General features: G+C 50.5%; 1 protein-coding gene across 1 annotated transcript; it reads right to left on the minus strand.

The window, feature by feature from the left end:
• Positions 1-7,584: 7,584 nt before the first annotated feature.
• Positions 7,585-14,792, minus strand: LOC147082199 (uncharacterized). The gene has a single exon (XM_085980407.1). It carries the CDS (start codon positions 14,466-14,468, stop codon positions 12,936-12,938), a length of 1,533 nt encoding a protein of 510 aa, XP_085836533.1. The 5' UTR covers positions 14,469-14,792; the 3' UTR covers positions 7,585-12,935.
• Between the last annotated feature and the right edge of the window lie 329 nt (positions 14,793-15,121).

Raw genomic sequence — 15,121 nt, forward strand, 5'->3', positions numbered from 1 at the left:
TTTTGACATAGTTTATCGTCCGGGGAAGGATAATATTGCTGCTGATGCACTGTCGAGGGCTTATTGTTCTGTGATTCACGGAGATACGCTTATTAATCTTCACAATGCCTTATGTCATCCTGGGGTTACGAGGATGATACACTTTGTACGCAGTAAGAACTTGCCTTTTTCAGTTGAAGACGTCAAGCGGATGACTTCATCATGTTCTATCTGTGCTCGGTGTAAACCGAATTTCTTTAAGCCTCAACAAGCTCATCTTATAAAGGCTACTTCTCCTTTTGAACGTTTGAGCGTCGATTTTAAGGGGCCTCTTCCTTCAACTACTCAAAACCGATATATATTTACTGTTGTGGATGAGTTTTCAAGGTTCCCTTTTGCTTTTCCTTGTGCAGATGTATCAGCTGCTACAGTTATTAAATGTCTGACTCAACTTTTTGTCATCTTTGGGATGCTTGCGTACATCCATTCGGATCAGGGAAGTTCTTTTATGTCTTCCCAGTTGAAGGAATACCTTCAGAGTCGGGGAATTTCTACTAGTAGAACTACCCCGTATAATCCCCAGGGTAATGGACAGTGCGAACGATACAATGGGGTGATCTGGAAGGCAGTTATGTTGGCTTTGACATCCCGGAACCTTAAGAATACACAGTGGGAAATGGTACTGCCTGATGCCCTGCATTCCATTAGATCATTGCTTTCAACGGCTACTAATGTGACCCCCCATGAAAGGCTCTTTAACTATCCGCGGAGATCTACTACGGGATATACGGTACCTTCATGGCTTACTATGCAGGGACCTGTGCTGCTTCGACGCCATGTTAGATTGTCAAAATATGATCCTTTGGTGGAGGAGGTGGAGCTGTTGGAGGCAAATTCCCAATATGCTCATATTCGATTCCAAGATGGGAAAGAAAGTACTGTTTCAATTAAAGACTTGGCTCCTTGTGGGGGCCAGCCCTCTTCTGAGGATATTAACAATAGTCATGATTCAGATAATGTGGATGCTGTTACAGATACTACGAATATTTCCAATCCGATTGCAGATAATTATACTTCTATTAGTCAGCCTTTGATAGATGTTTATGACCGTCCCAGTTTACCTTCTGATGGGATTTCTAATCCGGAAACCGTGGAAAATCGGGATATGGATAGCCTTCCTGCTGAAGATACTTCTGTGCCTTCTGGTGTGGGAGGGCAAGGAATTTCACCAAGGTTAAGAAGGTCGACACGAACAAGATATCCGGTCAACCGATTGAAAATGGACTTTTAAATTGATAGTAATGTTTTAAAATTGTTGAAATATTATAGTATATTGTTTTAGTTGAGAGATACTTAATACTTATGTGCAATGTTACTATTTGTTGTTGTTCACTTAGTATTGTGTCATGTGAACAGTTTTATTCTTGTGCATAGTTTTAGTTGTAAATAATTAATTATAAATTGTAAAGGCCCCAGTGCGGCATCGGCAGCGGGTGGAGGCGGAGCTGAGCGGCAGAGCGACTACATGAGGCCCCAGAGGCTCATGTAGGCCCCAGTGCGGCATCGGCAGCGGGTGGAGGCGGAGCTGTGCGGCAGAGCGACTACAAGAGGCCCCAGAGGCTCAGGTAGGCCCCAGTGCGGCATCGGCAGCGGGTGGAGGCGGAGCTGAGCGGCAGAGCGACTACAAGAGGCCCCAGAGGCTCAGGTAGGCCCCAGTGCGGCATCGGCAGCGGGTGGAGGCGGAGTCGGGACCAGCGGGAGCAGCGAGGAGGAGCTCGGGAGAAAACCCGGCGACCAGCGAGGCCCGAGACCACAGCTGGGGCAGTCGGGAGAGCAGGAGGCCAGTAACTGCTGGGGCAGTCGGGAGAGCAGGAGGCCAGTAACTGGTGAGTTTAAAAGCTCACCTTTCGCGGGCTTTTTCTTTCACAGCTGGTGCAGTCGGGAGAGCAGGAGGCCAGTAACTCTTATATAGGTGGAGCTGTTGCTAAACCCGAAACACTACAGTGTAGTGTCTCCCACCCTTCCACCTCCTCTAACCTTTTAGGGGTTAGGGGAAGTTGAAAAGGTAGGTTCAATTTATTTTATTTCAGGAGCCTAACCTAGGAGGAAAAGGTTCCAGGACAGGAGGCGGCAGTGAAAATACAACACCAGAAAACAGGTAGGTGACTGGTTGGTGAGTACTTTCACAAACTTATTCTAAGTAGAATTCAATAATTAAGCTAAATCGTAGTAAATAAAAGGGTATTGTAAGGGTTAAGTCATGGAAGGGCAGCTCGGACCCGTGTCATGCTTCTCCTGTGCCATGTGGGAAATCAGGGACACTGTCCCTGACAACTATGTGTGCAGGAAGTGTGTCCAGCTGCAGCTCCTAACAGACCGCATGGCGGCGCTGGAGCTGCGAATGGACTCACTCTGGAGCATACGCGATGCTGAGGATGTTGTGGATAGCACATTCAGTGAGTTGGTCACACCGCAGGTAAAGGCTAGCTCAGACAGTAAATGGGTGACCAAAAGGCAGGGTAAAGGCAGGAAGGTAGTGCAGGAGTCACCTGCGGTCATCTCCCTCCAAAACAGGTTTACCGTTTTGGGTACTGTTGGGGGAGATGACTTATCAGGGGAAGGCACCAGCAGCCAGGTTCAGGGCACCATGACTGGCTCTGCTGCACAGAAGGGCGGGAAAAAGAGGGATAGGGCTATAGTGATAGGGGATTCAATTGTAAGGGGGATAGATAGGAGTTTCTGTGGCCGAGACCGAGACTCCAAGATGGTATGTTGCCTCCCTGGTGCAAGGGTCAAGGATGTCTCGGAGCGGGTGCAGAGCATTCTGAAGGGGGAGGGGGATCAGCCAGTTGTCGTGGTACATGTAGGTACCAACGATGTAGGTAAAAAGAGGGAGGAGGTCCTACAAGCTGAATTTAGGGAGTTAGGAGCTAAATTGAAAAGTAGGACCTCAAAGGTAGTAATCTCTGGATTGCTACCAGTGCCACGAGCTAATAAGTTTAGAGAGAGTAAGATAGATAAGCTAAATACGTGGCTTGAGCAGTGGTGCAAGGGAGAGGGATTTAAATTCTTGAGGCATTGGAACCAGTTCTTGGGGAGGAGTGACCTGTACCAAGGGGACGGTCTACACCTGAACTGTGAGGGAGCCGATGTCCTCGGGGTAATATTTTCTAGGGCGGTTCGGGAGGATTTAAACTAATTTGGCAGGGGGATGGGAACCTAGGTAGTGGAAAAGAGGGAAGTCATATGAAGTTAGAAATAGATGGTAGAAAGGTGAGAAGCAATAAGCAAAGGAGAGAAACACAAAGGGCCAAACTAATTCATAATGAGAGTGTGAAAAAAGCAAGCCTGAAGGCTTTGTATCTTAATGCTAGAAGCATTAGGAACAAGGTGGATGAATTAGTTGTGGAAATAGAGGTAAACAAGTATGATTTGATTGGGATTACAGAAACGTGGCTGCAGGGTGGGCAAGGCTGGGAACTTAACATCCAGGGATATACAATATTTAGGAAGGATCGGCAAAAAGGTAGGGGAGTTGGGGTAGCATTGCTGGTAAAGGAGGGGATTAATGCAATGGAAAGGAAGGATATTAACTCGGATGAAACGGAATCTGTATGGGTAGAAATGAGAAATAGCAAGGGGAGGAAAACGTTAGTGGGTGTGATATATAGGCCTCCAAATAGTAATATGGAGGTGAGGGAAGGCATAAAAAGGGAAATTAGAGAAGCGTGCGATAAGAGCACAGCTGTCATCATGGGTGACTTTAATTTACATATTGATTGGACTACCCAAATTAGTAAAAATTCTGAGGAGGAGGAATTCCTGGAATGTTTTCGGGACGGTTATCTGGACCAATATGTCGAGGAGCCGACTCGAGATCAGGCCATTTTAGACTGGGTATTGTGCAATGAGAAGGGACTTATCAGCAATCTTCTTGTACGAGGCCCCTTGGGTCAGAGCGATCATAATATGATCGAGCTCTCAGTCGAGATGGAGAGTGAGGAAATTGAATCAGAGACTAAGGTCCAGAACTTAAATAAAGGGAATTACGAGGGTATGAGACGGGAATTGGGTAAGATTGATTGGGTGGTGTTTCTGGGGGGATTGACAGTGGACAGACAATGGCAAGCATTCAAAGATAGAATGGAAGAATTCCAGAACATGTTTATACCGGTTTGGCATAAAAATAAACCTAAAAAGGTGACTCAACCGTGGATAACGAGGGAAATTAGGGACAGCATAAAATCAAAAAAAAGGGCATATCAACTGGCAAAAAAAAGCACCAGACCGGAAGATTGGGGGCAGTGCAGGATACAGCAAAAGAGGACAAAGGGATTAATCAGGAAGGGGAAAATAGAATACGAAAGTAAACTTGCAGCAAACATAAAGACAGACTGCAAAAGCTTTTATCGGTATATCAGGAGGAAAAGACTGGTAAAATCCCAAGTCGGTCCCTTGCAGTCCGATTCGGGAGAATATATAATGGAGAATAAGGAAATGGCAGACCAATTAAACTCATACTTTGGTTCTGTATTCACAAAGGAGGACACAAATAACCTCCCAGGAATATCGACAAACATAGGGACTAATGAGAGGGAGGAGCTGACAGAAATTAGTATCTCTAGGGATATGGTGTTGGGTAAGTTGAGGGGACTGAAGGCCGACAAATCCCCGGGGCCTGATAAACTACATCCTAGGGTACTTAAGGAGGTGGCCCTGGAGATAGCAGATGCTCTAAGGATCATCTTCCGGAACTCCATTGACTCGGGAACAGTACCCGTGGATTGGAGGGTAGCTAATGTTACCCCAATATTTAAAAAGGGGGGTAGAGAGAAAGCAGGGAATTATAGACCAGTAAGCCTTACATCGGTTGTGGGCAAAATGCTAGAGTCCATTATTAAGGATAAAATAGCGGAGCACTTGACAAATGGGGAAAGGATCGGACAGAGTCAACATGGATTTACAAAGGGTAAATCGTGTTTGACTAATCTGCTGGAATTTTTTGAGGAAGTAACTGGTAAAATAGATGGGGGAGAGCCAGTGGATGTGGTGTACCTTGACTTCCAGAAAGCCTTCAATAAGGTTCCACACAAAAGATTATCATGCAAAATTAAGGCTCATGGGATTGGGGGCAAAGTATTAACGTGGATAGAGAACTGGCTGGCGGATAGAAAACAGAGAGTTGGAATAAACGGCTCGTTTTCGGAGTGGCAGGCAGTGACCAGCGGGGTGCCGCAAGGATCTGTCCTGGGACCCCAGCTGTTCACAATATATATAAATGATCTGGATCAGGGAATTGGATGCAATATTTCCAAATTCGCTGACGACACTAAACTAGGAGGAGGGGTGGGCTCTGATGAGGATGTCAGGAGGCTACAGTGCGATTTGGACAGGTTGGGGGAATGGGCGGATACGTGGCAGATGCACTATAATGTGGATAAATGCGAGGTTATCCACTTTGGGGGTAAAAACAGGAGGGTGGATTATTATCTAAATGGCAATAGATTGGGAGATGGGGAAGTGCAGAGGGACCTGGGTGTTCTTGTGCACCAGTCACTGAAGGAGAGCATGCAGGTGCAACAGGCGATTAAGAAGGCAAATGGTATGTTGGCCTTCATATCAAGGGGGTTCGAGTATAGGAATAGGGATACCTTACTACAGCTGTACAAGGTGCTGGTGAGACCGCATCTGGAGTATTGTGTACAGTTTTGGTCGCCCCATCTGCGGAAGGATGTTCTTGCCATGGAAAGAGTGCAGCGGCGATTCACCAGGCTGATACCTGGAATGGCGGGAATGACCTACGAGGAGAGATTGAATAGTTTGGGCTTGTACTCACTGGAGTTTAGAAGATTGAGAGGGGATCTCATCGAAACATATAAAATTATGGCAGGCCTGGACAGGTTGAATTCAGAGAGAATGTTTCCAATGGCAGGGGAGCACAGAACCAGGGGCCACAGTCTAAAAATAGCGGGCAAATCATTTAAAACAGAGATGAGGAAGAATTTCTTCACTCAAAGAGTGGTGAGCCTGTGGAATTCCCTGCCACAGAGGGCTGTGAAGGCTAATTCAATAAATATTTTCAAGAGAGAATTGGATATATTTCTGAAGGCTAAGGGGATTAAGGGTTACGGAGAAAAGGCGGGGACGGGGTACTGAACTGGTAAGATCAGCTATGATCTCAGACGAAGATCAGCCATGATCTCATTGAATGGCGGAGCAGGCTCGAAGGGCCGAATGGCCGACTCCTGTTCCTATCTCTATGTTATTTAGGTGGAGCATATTTTAAGAGGGGTGAATGTGGTGATTATTCCTTGTTTAGTAAAAGTATTGTGATTGGTTGTTTGTTAACTGCCTTGGGATATATGTTGTAATCTCATTGGTAGTTGATGATCACATGATGTGTTGTGGCCACCTTAAATTCAGTTCTTTTCCAGCTTTGGTTGGGACTGGATGTGGGAAGATGTGCTGCAGATTTTAAAGTTAATAAAGCCTAGCTTTGGAAGGCAAATCTATTCTTTATTTCAGAGGGGCAGTACTGAGGGAGCGCCGCACTGTCAGAGGGGCAGTACTAAGGGAGTGCTGCACTGTCAGAGGAGCAGTACTGAGGGAGCACTGCACTTTCGGAGGGGCAGTGCTGAGGGAGTGCCGCACTGTCAGGGGGGCAGTACTGAGGGAGTGTTGCACTGTCAGAGGGGCAGTACTGAGGGAGCGCCGCACTGTTGGAGGGTCAGTACTGAGGGAGCGCCGCACTGTCGGAGGGGCAGTACTGAGGGAGTGCTGCACTGTCGCAGAGGCAGTACTGAGGGAGCACTGCACTGTCGGAGGGGCAGTGCTGAGGGAGTGCTGCAATGTCGGAGGGACAGTACTGAGGGAGCGCCGCACTGTCGGAGGGGCAGTACTGAGGGAGTGCTGCACTGTCAGAGGGGCAGTACTGAGGGAGTGCTGCACTGTCGGAGGGGCAGTACTGAGGGAGCGCTGCAATGTCGGAGGGGCAGTACTGAGGGAGCGCCGCACTGTCAGAGGGGCAGTACTGAGGGAGTGCTGCACTTTCGGAGGGTCAGTACTGAGGGAGCACCACACTGTCGGAGGGGCAGTACTGAGGGAGCGCCGCACTGTCGGAGGGGCAGTACTGAGGGAGCGCCGCACTGTCGGAGGGGCAGTACTGAGGGAGCGCCGCACTGTCAGAGGGGCAGTACTGAGGGAGCGCCACACTGTCGGAGGGGCAGTACTGAGGAAGTGCCACACTGTCGGAGAGGCATTACTGAGGGAGTGCTGCACTGTCAGAGGGGCTGTCTTGAGGGAACGCCGCACTGTCGGAGGGGCAGTACTGAGGGAGCGCCGCACTGTCGGAGGGGCAGTACTGAGGGAGCGCTGCACTGTCGGAGGGGCAGTACTGAGGGAGTGCTGCACTGTCAGTGGGGCAGTACTGAGGAAGCGCCACACTGTCAGAGGGGCAGTACTGAGGAAGCGCCACACTGTCGGAGAGGCAGTACTGAGGGAGTGCTGCACTGTCAGAGGGGCAGTCCTGAGGGAGCTGCTGATTTTCCGGGTCTGCGCCAATTTACCGTTTTCCTCCTATGTTCCAATAGATTCGACTTGCCTCGATTTGTTGACAGTAATTATATTTTATTCAGTGAAAGAGAGAGATTGATACATTACAGCACCTGAGCAGTAGTCAAACAAAGCACAATCAAGGTATCTATTACTTGTTGGGCCCTGGGTAGAAGACGCAATCTCCACGGGTCAACCCCAGTCAGCCCGGGCCTCTCGTGTGTAACCCCTTGTTCTGCCAGGAATACATCTTTAACTTCGCCAACCAAGGCCCAGCACTTCGGTCTCTTCCATTTTAAAATCTAACCTAGTCTACCCAGGGCATCTAACAGTAGGGTTTACAAGTATGATTATAATTGCAGCAATAACATAATGAAATCATTAAACTAAAATTAGCAATAGAATCAACTGATTTAGTTCAGGTTAGTTAGTAGGGAGACACAGAAATGAAGATTTCCTCCTTTCTTACAGAGCACCGCACTGTCGGAGGGGCAGTACTGAGGGATTTTTTTTATTCATTGATGGGATGTGGGCGTCGCTGGCAAGGCCTGCATTTAGTGCCCATCCCTAATTGCCCTTGAGAAGGTGGTGGTGAGCCGCCTTCTTGAACCGCTGCAGTCCATATGGTGTAGGTACACCCACAATGCTGTTAGGAAGGGAGTTCCAGGATTTTGGCCCAGAGACAGTGAAGGAACGGCGATACAGGTCCAAGTCAGGATGGTATGTGGCTTGGAGGGGAACTTGTAGGTGGTGATGTTCCCATGCGTCTGCTGCCCTTGTGGTAGAGGTCGCGGGTTTGGAAGGTGCTGCTGAAGGAGCTTTGGCGAGTTGCTGCAGTGCATCTTGTAGATGGTACACACTGCAGCCACAGTGCGCCGGTGGTGGAGGGAGTGAATGTTGAAGGTGCTGGATGGAGTGCCAATCAAGCGGGCTGCTTTATCCTGAATGGTGTCGAGCTTCTTGAGTGTTGTTGGAGCTGCACTCATCCAGGCAAGTGGAGAGTATTCCATCACACTCCTGACTTGTGCCTTGTAGATGGTGAAAAGGCTTTGGGGAGTCAGGAGGTGAGACACTCGCCGCAGAATTCCCAGCCTCTGGCCTGCTCTTGTAGCCACAGTATTTATATGGCTGGTCCAGTTCAGTTTCTGATCAATGGTAACTCCCCGGATGTTGATAGTGGGGGATTCAGCGATGATAATGCCATTGAATGTCAAGGGGAGATGGTTAGAGTCTCGCTTGTTGGAGATGGTCATTGCCTGGCACTTGTGTGGTGCGAATGTTACTTGCCACTTGTCAGCCCAAGTCTGAATGTTGTCCAGGTCTTGCTGCATATGGACACGGACTGCGTCAGTATCTGACGAGTCTCGAATGGTGCTGAACAGTGTGCAATCATCAGCGAACATCCCCACTTCTGACCTTATGATGGAGGGAACGTCATTGTTGAAACAGCTGAAGATGGTTGGGCCTAGGACACTGCCCTGAGGAACTATTGCAGTGATGTCATGTGATTGAGATGAATGACCTCCAACAACCACAGCCAACTTCCTTTGTGCTAGGTATGATTCCAACCAATGGAGAGTTTTCCCCTTGATTCCCATTGACTTCAGTTTTGCTAGGGCTCCTTGATGCCACACTCGATCAAATGCCGCACTGATGGAGGGGCAGTACTGAGGGAGCGCTGCACTGTCGGAGAGGCAGTACTGAGGGAGCGCCGCACTGTCGGAGGGTCAGTATTGAGGGAGTGACGCACTGTCGGAGGGGCAGTACTGAGGGAGTGCTGCACTGTCGGAGGGGCAGTACTGAGGGAGTGCTGCACTGTCGGAGGGGCACTACTGAGGGAGTGCTGCACTGGCGGAGGGGCAGTACTGAGAGAGCGCCGCACTGTCGCAGGGGCAGTACTGATGGAGCTTCTTCTTCTTAGGCAGTCCCTCGGAACCGAGGATGACTTGCTTCCACATTAAAAATGAGTTCTCAGGTGACTGATGAGTCCAATGCGGGACCTACAGTCTCTGTCACAGGTGGGGCAGACGGTGGTTGAAGGGGCAGGTGGGTGGGGTGCTTGGGTTGACGTGCGCTCCTTGTGCTGCCTGCGCTTGGCTTCCGCTTGTTCCCGGCGAAGAGATTCGAGGTGTTCGGCGCCTTCCCGGATGCTTCTCCTCCACTTTGTGCGGTCTTGGGCCAGGGATTCCCAGGTGTCGGTGGGGATGTTACACTTTTTCAAGGAGGCTTTGAGGGTGTCCTTGAAGCGTTTCCTCTGCCCACCTGGGGCTCTCTTGCCGTGCTGGAGCTTCGAGTAGAGCGCTTGTTTTGGGAGTCTCGTATCGGGCATGCGGACAATGTGACCCGTCCATCGGAGCTGATTGAGCGTGGTCAGAGCTTCGATGCTGGGGATGTTGGCCTGAGCAAGAACACTGATGTTGGTGCGCCTATCCTGCCAATGGATTTGCAGGATCTTGTGGAGGCAGCATTGGTGGTACCTCTCCAGTGCTTTGAGGTGCTTGCTGTACATGGTCCATGTCTCTGAGGCATACAGCAGGGCGGGTATCACTGCTGCTCTGTAGACTATGAGCTTAGTGCTGGGTTTGAGGTCCTGGTCTTCAAACACTCTCTTCCTCAGGCGACTGAAGGCTGCACTGGCACACTGAAGGTGGTGTTGGACTTCGTCGTCGACGTCTGCCCTTGTTGACAGTAGGCTCCCGAGGTATGGAAAGTGGTCCACGTTTTCCAAGGCTTTGTCGTGGATTTTGATAATCGGGGGGTAGTACTGTGTGGTGGGGGCAGGTTGGTAGAGGACCTTTGTCTTACGGATGTTTAGTGTATGGCCCATGCTCTCGTATGCTTTGGTGAAGGTGTTGACGAAGGTTTGGAGTTCGACCTCCGAGTGAGCGCAGACGCAAGCATCGTCTGCGTACTGTAATTCGACGACAGAGGATGGGACGACCTTGGATCTGGACTGGAGGCGACGGAGGTTGAACAGTTTCCCGTTTGTTCTGTAAATTAGCTCCACTCCAGTGGGGAGCTTACTGAGGGTGAGATGGAGCATTAGAGCAAGGAAGATCGAGAAGGGTGTTGGTGCGATGACACAGCCTGGCTTGACCCCGGTTCGTACGTGAATTGGGTCTGTGGTGGAACCATTACTTAGGATCACGGCTTGCATGTCGTCGTGAAGCAGGCGAAGGATAGTGACAAACTTTTGAGGGCAGCCAAATTTGAGGAGGACACTCCATAATCCCTCACAGTTGACAGTGTCGAAGGCCTTTGTGAGATCAAAGAAGGCCATGTATAAGCGGTTGGTGCTGTTCCCTGCATTCCTCTTGTAATTGAGGGGCAGTACTGAGGGAGCGCCGCACTGTCAGTGGGGCACCACTGAGGGAGCGGCGCACTGTGGGAGTGGCTGTACTGAGGGAGCGCTGCTCTGTCGGAGGGAAAGTACTGAGGGAGCACCGCACTGTGGGAGGGGCAGTACTGAGGGAGCGCTGCCCTGTCAGAGGGGCAGTACTGAGGGAGTGCTGCACTGTGGGAGGGGCAGTACTGAGGGAGCGCTGCACTGTCGGAGGGGCAGTACTGAGGGAGCACTGCACTGTCGGAGAGGCAGTACTGAGGGAGCACTGCACTGTCGAATGGGCACTACTGAGGGAGCGCTGCACTGTGGGAGTGGCAGTACTGAGGGAGCGCTGCACTGTCGAATGGGCACTAATGAGGGAGTGCTTCACTGTGGGAGTGGCAGTACTGAGGGAGCGCTGCACTGTCGGAGAGGCAGTACTGAGGGAACGCCGCACTGCCGGAGGGGCAGTACTGAGGGAGCGCTGCACTGTGGGAGGGGCAGTACTGAGGGAGCGCCGCACTGTGGGAGGGGCAGTACTGAGGGAGCGCCGCACTGTCGGAGGGGCAGTACTGAGGGAGCGCTGCACTGTGAGAGGGGCAGTACTGAGGGAGCGTCACACTGTCAGAGGGGCAGTACTGAGGGAGCGCCGCACTGTGGAAGGGACAGTACTGAGGGAGCGCTGCACTGTGGGAGGGGCAGTACTGAGGGAGCGCCACACTGTCAGAGGGGCAGTACTGAGGGAGCGCCGCACTGTGGAAGGGACAGTACTGAGGGAGCGCCACACTGTCAGAGGGGCAGTACTGAGGGAGCGCTGCACAGTCAGAGGGTCAGTACTGAGAGATCCCATGGCCACTATCTCAAAGTAGAGCAGGGGAGTTGTTTGACTGTTTCTATACTTTTGGTGAATTTCATAACTGTGTAAAGTTGATGGTTAAAGTATTTAAAACTGCGAGAGGAGGAAATTAATCAGTGGCACAGATAATCGTAAAAATCAGATTAATGTGATTAATTTTTTTTCAGATTTCAATATAAGCTTAAAAGGGACAGAGAAAGCAAACACCAATCAAACATGATCAATTGATGACTATTCTGTCTGATTGGATCTTCCAGAATCCTTCAAAACTTTGCAGTAATTCAATCAAAGAATTCTCCGGACCTGCCCGCGGGATTTAATCAGAACTTTCACATTCCCTCACCTCAAATGGAAGGTCACCGGAATTCCAGGGGTTGGGAGAGGAGGTTGATGATTGGATTGGAGTTTCCAGGGGTTGGGAGAGGAGGTTGATGATTGGATTGGAGATTCCAGGTGTTGGGAGAGGTGGTTGATGATTGGATTGGAGATTCCAGGGGGTGGGAGAGGTGGTTGATGATTGGATTGGAGATTCCAGGGGTTGGGAGAGGTGGTTGATGATTGGATTGGAGATTCCAGGGATTGGGAGAGGTGGTTGATGATTGGATTGGAGATTCCAGGGGTTGGGAGAGGTGGTTGATGATTGGATTGGAGATTCCAGGGGTTGGGAGAAGAGGTTGATAAGAACATAAGAACATAAGAAATAGGAGCAGGAGTAGGCCAATCGGCCCCTCGAGCCTGCTCCGCCATTCAATAAGATCATGGCTGATCTGATCCTAACCGCCAATCCACTATCACAGAACCATCTCCTGAATCTAACAGAATTAGACACATGAAATAGGAGCAGGATCAGGCTACACGGCCCCTGGGCCCGCTCCGCTACCCACAGGGCCATGACCGATCCGAACCTAGGCTCATGTCCAAATTCCTGCCCGCTCCCCGTAACCCTTAATTGGATTGGATTGGAGATTCCAGGGGTTGGGAGAAGAGGTTGATGATTGGATTGGAGATTCCAGGGGTTGGGAGAGGTGGTTGATGATTGGATTGGAGATTCCAGGGGTTGGGAGAGGAGGTTGATGATTGGATTGGAGATTCCAGGGGTTGGGAGAGGTGGTTGGTGATTGGATTGGAGATTCCAGGGGTTGGGAGAGGTGGTTGATGATTGGATTGGAGATTCCAGGGGTTGGTCACTCGCACAGCTGAGAATATGTTTCATTGCAGGATTTCCATTCACTTCCTGGGCAGCAGCAGGTCTGTAAGTTTAGCAATGGCTTCACTTCCCTGCTGGGCATTCTTCTGAAGTTGCTCCTGATTCACAGCGGCCCTGTGATGGATTTCCTTTCTTGCTTCGTCACATTTATCCTGGACCTTCTTAAACTTGTATTCAGACCCCTGCCCGCCCAGCAATGAGCTCAGCTCGCCCAGTTGACCTGCAAGGTACTTGTCGTGAATCTCCACATAGGTTTTTGACATGTCACCGATGTGGGTCATGATGCTGACTGCCTGGGACACTTGAAAGTTCATCATCTGACTACTGGCTAACGCACCTGGAGCACCCTGCGTGCCTTCACCACTCACCGCACTAAGTCTCTTAAATGTCTTCTGGCAACCTTCAGTTAATTTTGGTATGATATGAATGAAGTTGATCATCTCTGACCAGTTGGACTTGATGCTCCCCAGTGCCCCAAGCCCTTTAGCCATCAACGCTACACGTGTGCTGATATCCATCTCTTGTGCCTGATTGTTCTTTATCTCTCTCAACAACGTCTCACTCTCATCACACGAACTTTTCATATTTTGGTGACATTCATTGTACATTTTTTGCGACTCCTCCAACTGGGATTGGACTTCCTTGATCTTCAGTGAGGCTTCCTCTCTAACCTTGCTGAGGAAACTGCTGATTTCAGGGTTTGATTCAGAGGATTCTTTGTCTTTCAGCTCAGACACCAGTTGTATGAGAAAGATCAACCCTTTCCCCAGCTCCACCACCAGAAGCACTGGGCTGGTCACATTGCTCAAAAGATCAACAATCTTTGGGAGAAGCTTCTTCATCTGTTTCAGTCCTTCCAAACAGAACTGATCAATGAGAGCACTCGCCCTTACATTGTCGTATTCACTGGTGACTTCCTCACGTTTTCGGGAAGCCTCGATCCATTGCTTCTGTAAATTGCACTTCTTCTCCTCTACTAACTCATTCTTCTGTTGTGTTTCCGACAGGACTTTCCTTACTTCCCCCAGCTTATCCTGGCTGATACTCTGGGAATCTGTACAGGTCTCCAGCAGCTCACTCAGTAGATCGCTGAGATTGGAGAGCTCCTTTTCCACAGATTCGGCACATGTTTTGGATTTGTCTGCACAAACCCGAATGTTCTGCAGCTGCTTGGGAAGGTCTTTGTTCAGAGATGTCCCTTCACCCACATTCTTCACATGGACAAGGAGGTCCTCACAACACATGCGGATTTTGTTCAGATTAGTGCGGGTCTGTTGAAACGAGTTTACGGTTTGGTTGCAAACCTCCATCAGGCACCTCTTGAATGAATCTGGACGTTTAAACAGGGATTTCTTGCCTGCACTGCCTTGGTTTAGTTTGAAGTCCTCCATCCTCGTAGCCAGATGCACCAGTTCACCCAAAATAGCGACAGATGTGGGTGCTGGCATCAGAAACATCTCCCAATTGACCTGGGACTGCACCATCACATCAAAGCAAAGGGACACTTGCTGTTGGCTGTGGAGCTCGGTCACGTGACACTGCTTGTCTGACATGCTGATGTTTCCTGCAATGAGAATTCGCACAACTGGATTGGCTCAAACATTAACAGTTCTGTTATTGGAGAGAGAGGGTTCACATCAGAACAGGCCAGTAGTCAGCCTTGTACAACACAAAGACCACCTTTCAGCCTTGCTGTGCTGACTTAGATGATATAGGGCATGGTGAGGGCACGACAATTGGGCTCATTGACCTGGGCAAGGGAGGGGAAGATTTCTGAGCACCGTCCCGTGACTGCTGAGGGCATCAGCGTTGGGCGCGGTTATCAATAATCCAACAACATGCTGATACTCAGAGCTTCTTCTGTTCAGGTGGACCAGCACACCCATCCCCCGTCCCCCCCGTCCCCCCCACACCCGTCCCCCGTCCCCCCCACACCCGTCCCCCCCACACCCGTCCCCCCCGTCACCCCCACACCCGTCCCCCGTCCCCCCCCGTCCCCCCCACACCCGTCCCCCCCACACCCGTCCCCCCCGTCACCCCCACACCCATCCCCCGTCCCCCCCGTCCCCCCCACACCCGTCCCCCGTCCCCCCCACACCCGTCCCCCGTCCCCCCCACACCCGTCCCCCCCACACCCGTCCCCCCCACACCCGTCCCCCCCACACCCGTCCCCCGTCCCCCCCACACCCGTCCCCCGTCCCCCCCA

This window comes from Somniosus microcephalus, unplaced genomic scaffold, assembly GCF_052327205.1.
Source record: "Somniosus microcephalus isolate GS21.2 unplaced genomic scaffold, FLI_Smic_1.0 scaffold145, whole genome shotgun sequence".
NCBI classification, from domain to species: Eukaryota; Metazoa; Chordata; class Chondrichthyes; order Squaliformes; family Somniosidae; genus Somniosus; species Somniosus microcephalus.

Excerpts from the sequence above, each read along its gene's own strand:
- LOC147082199 (XM_085980407.1), bottom strand. The coding sequence starts at position 14,468 with ATGTCAGACAAGCAGTGTCACGTGACCGAGCTCCACAGCCAACAGCAA.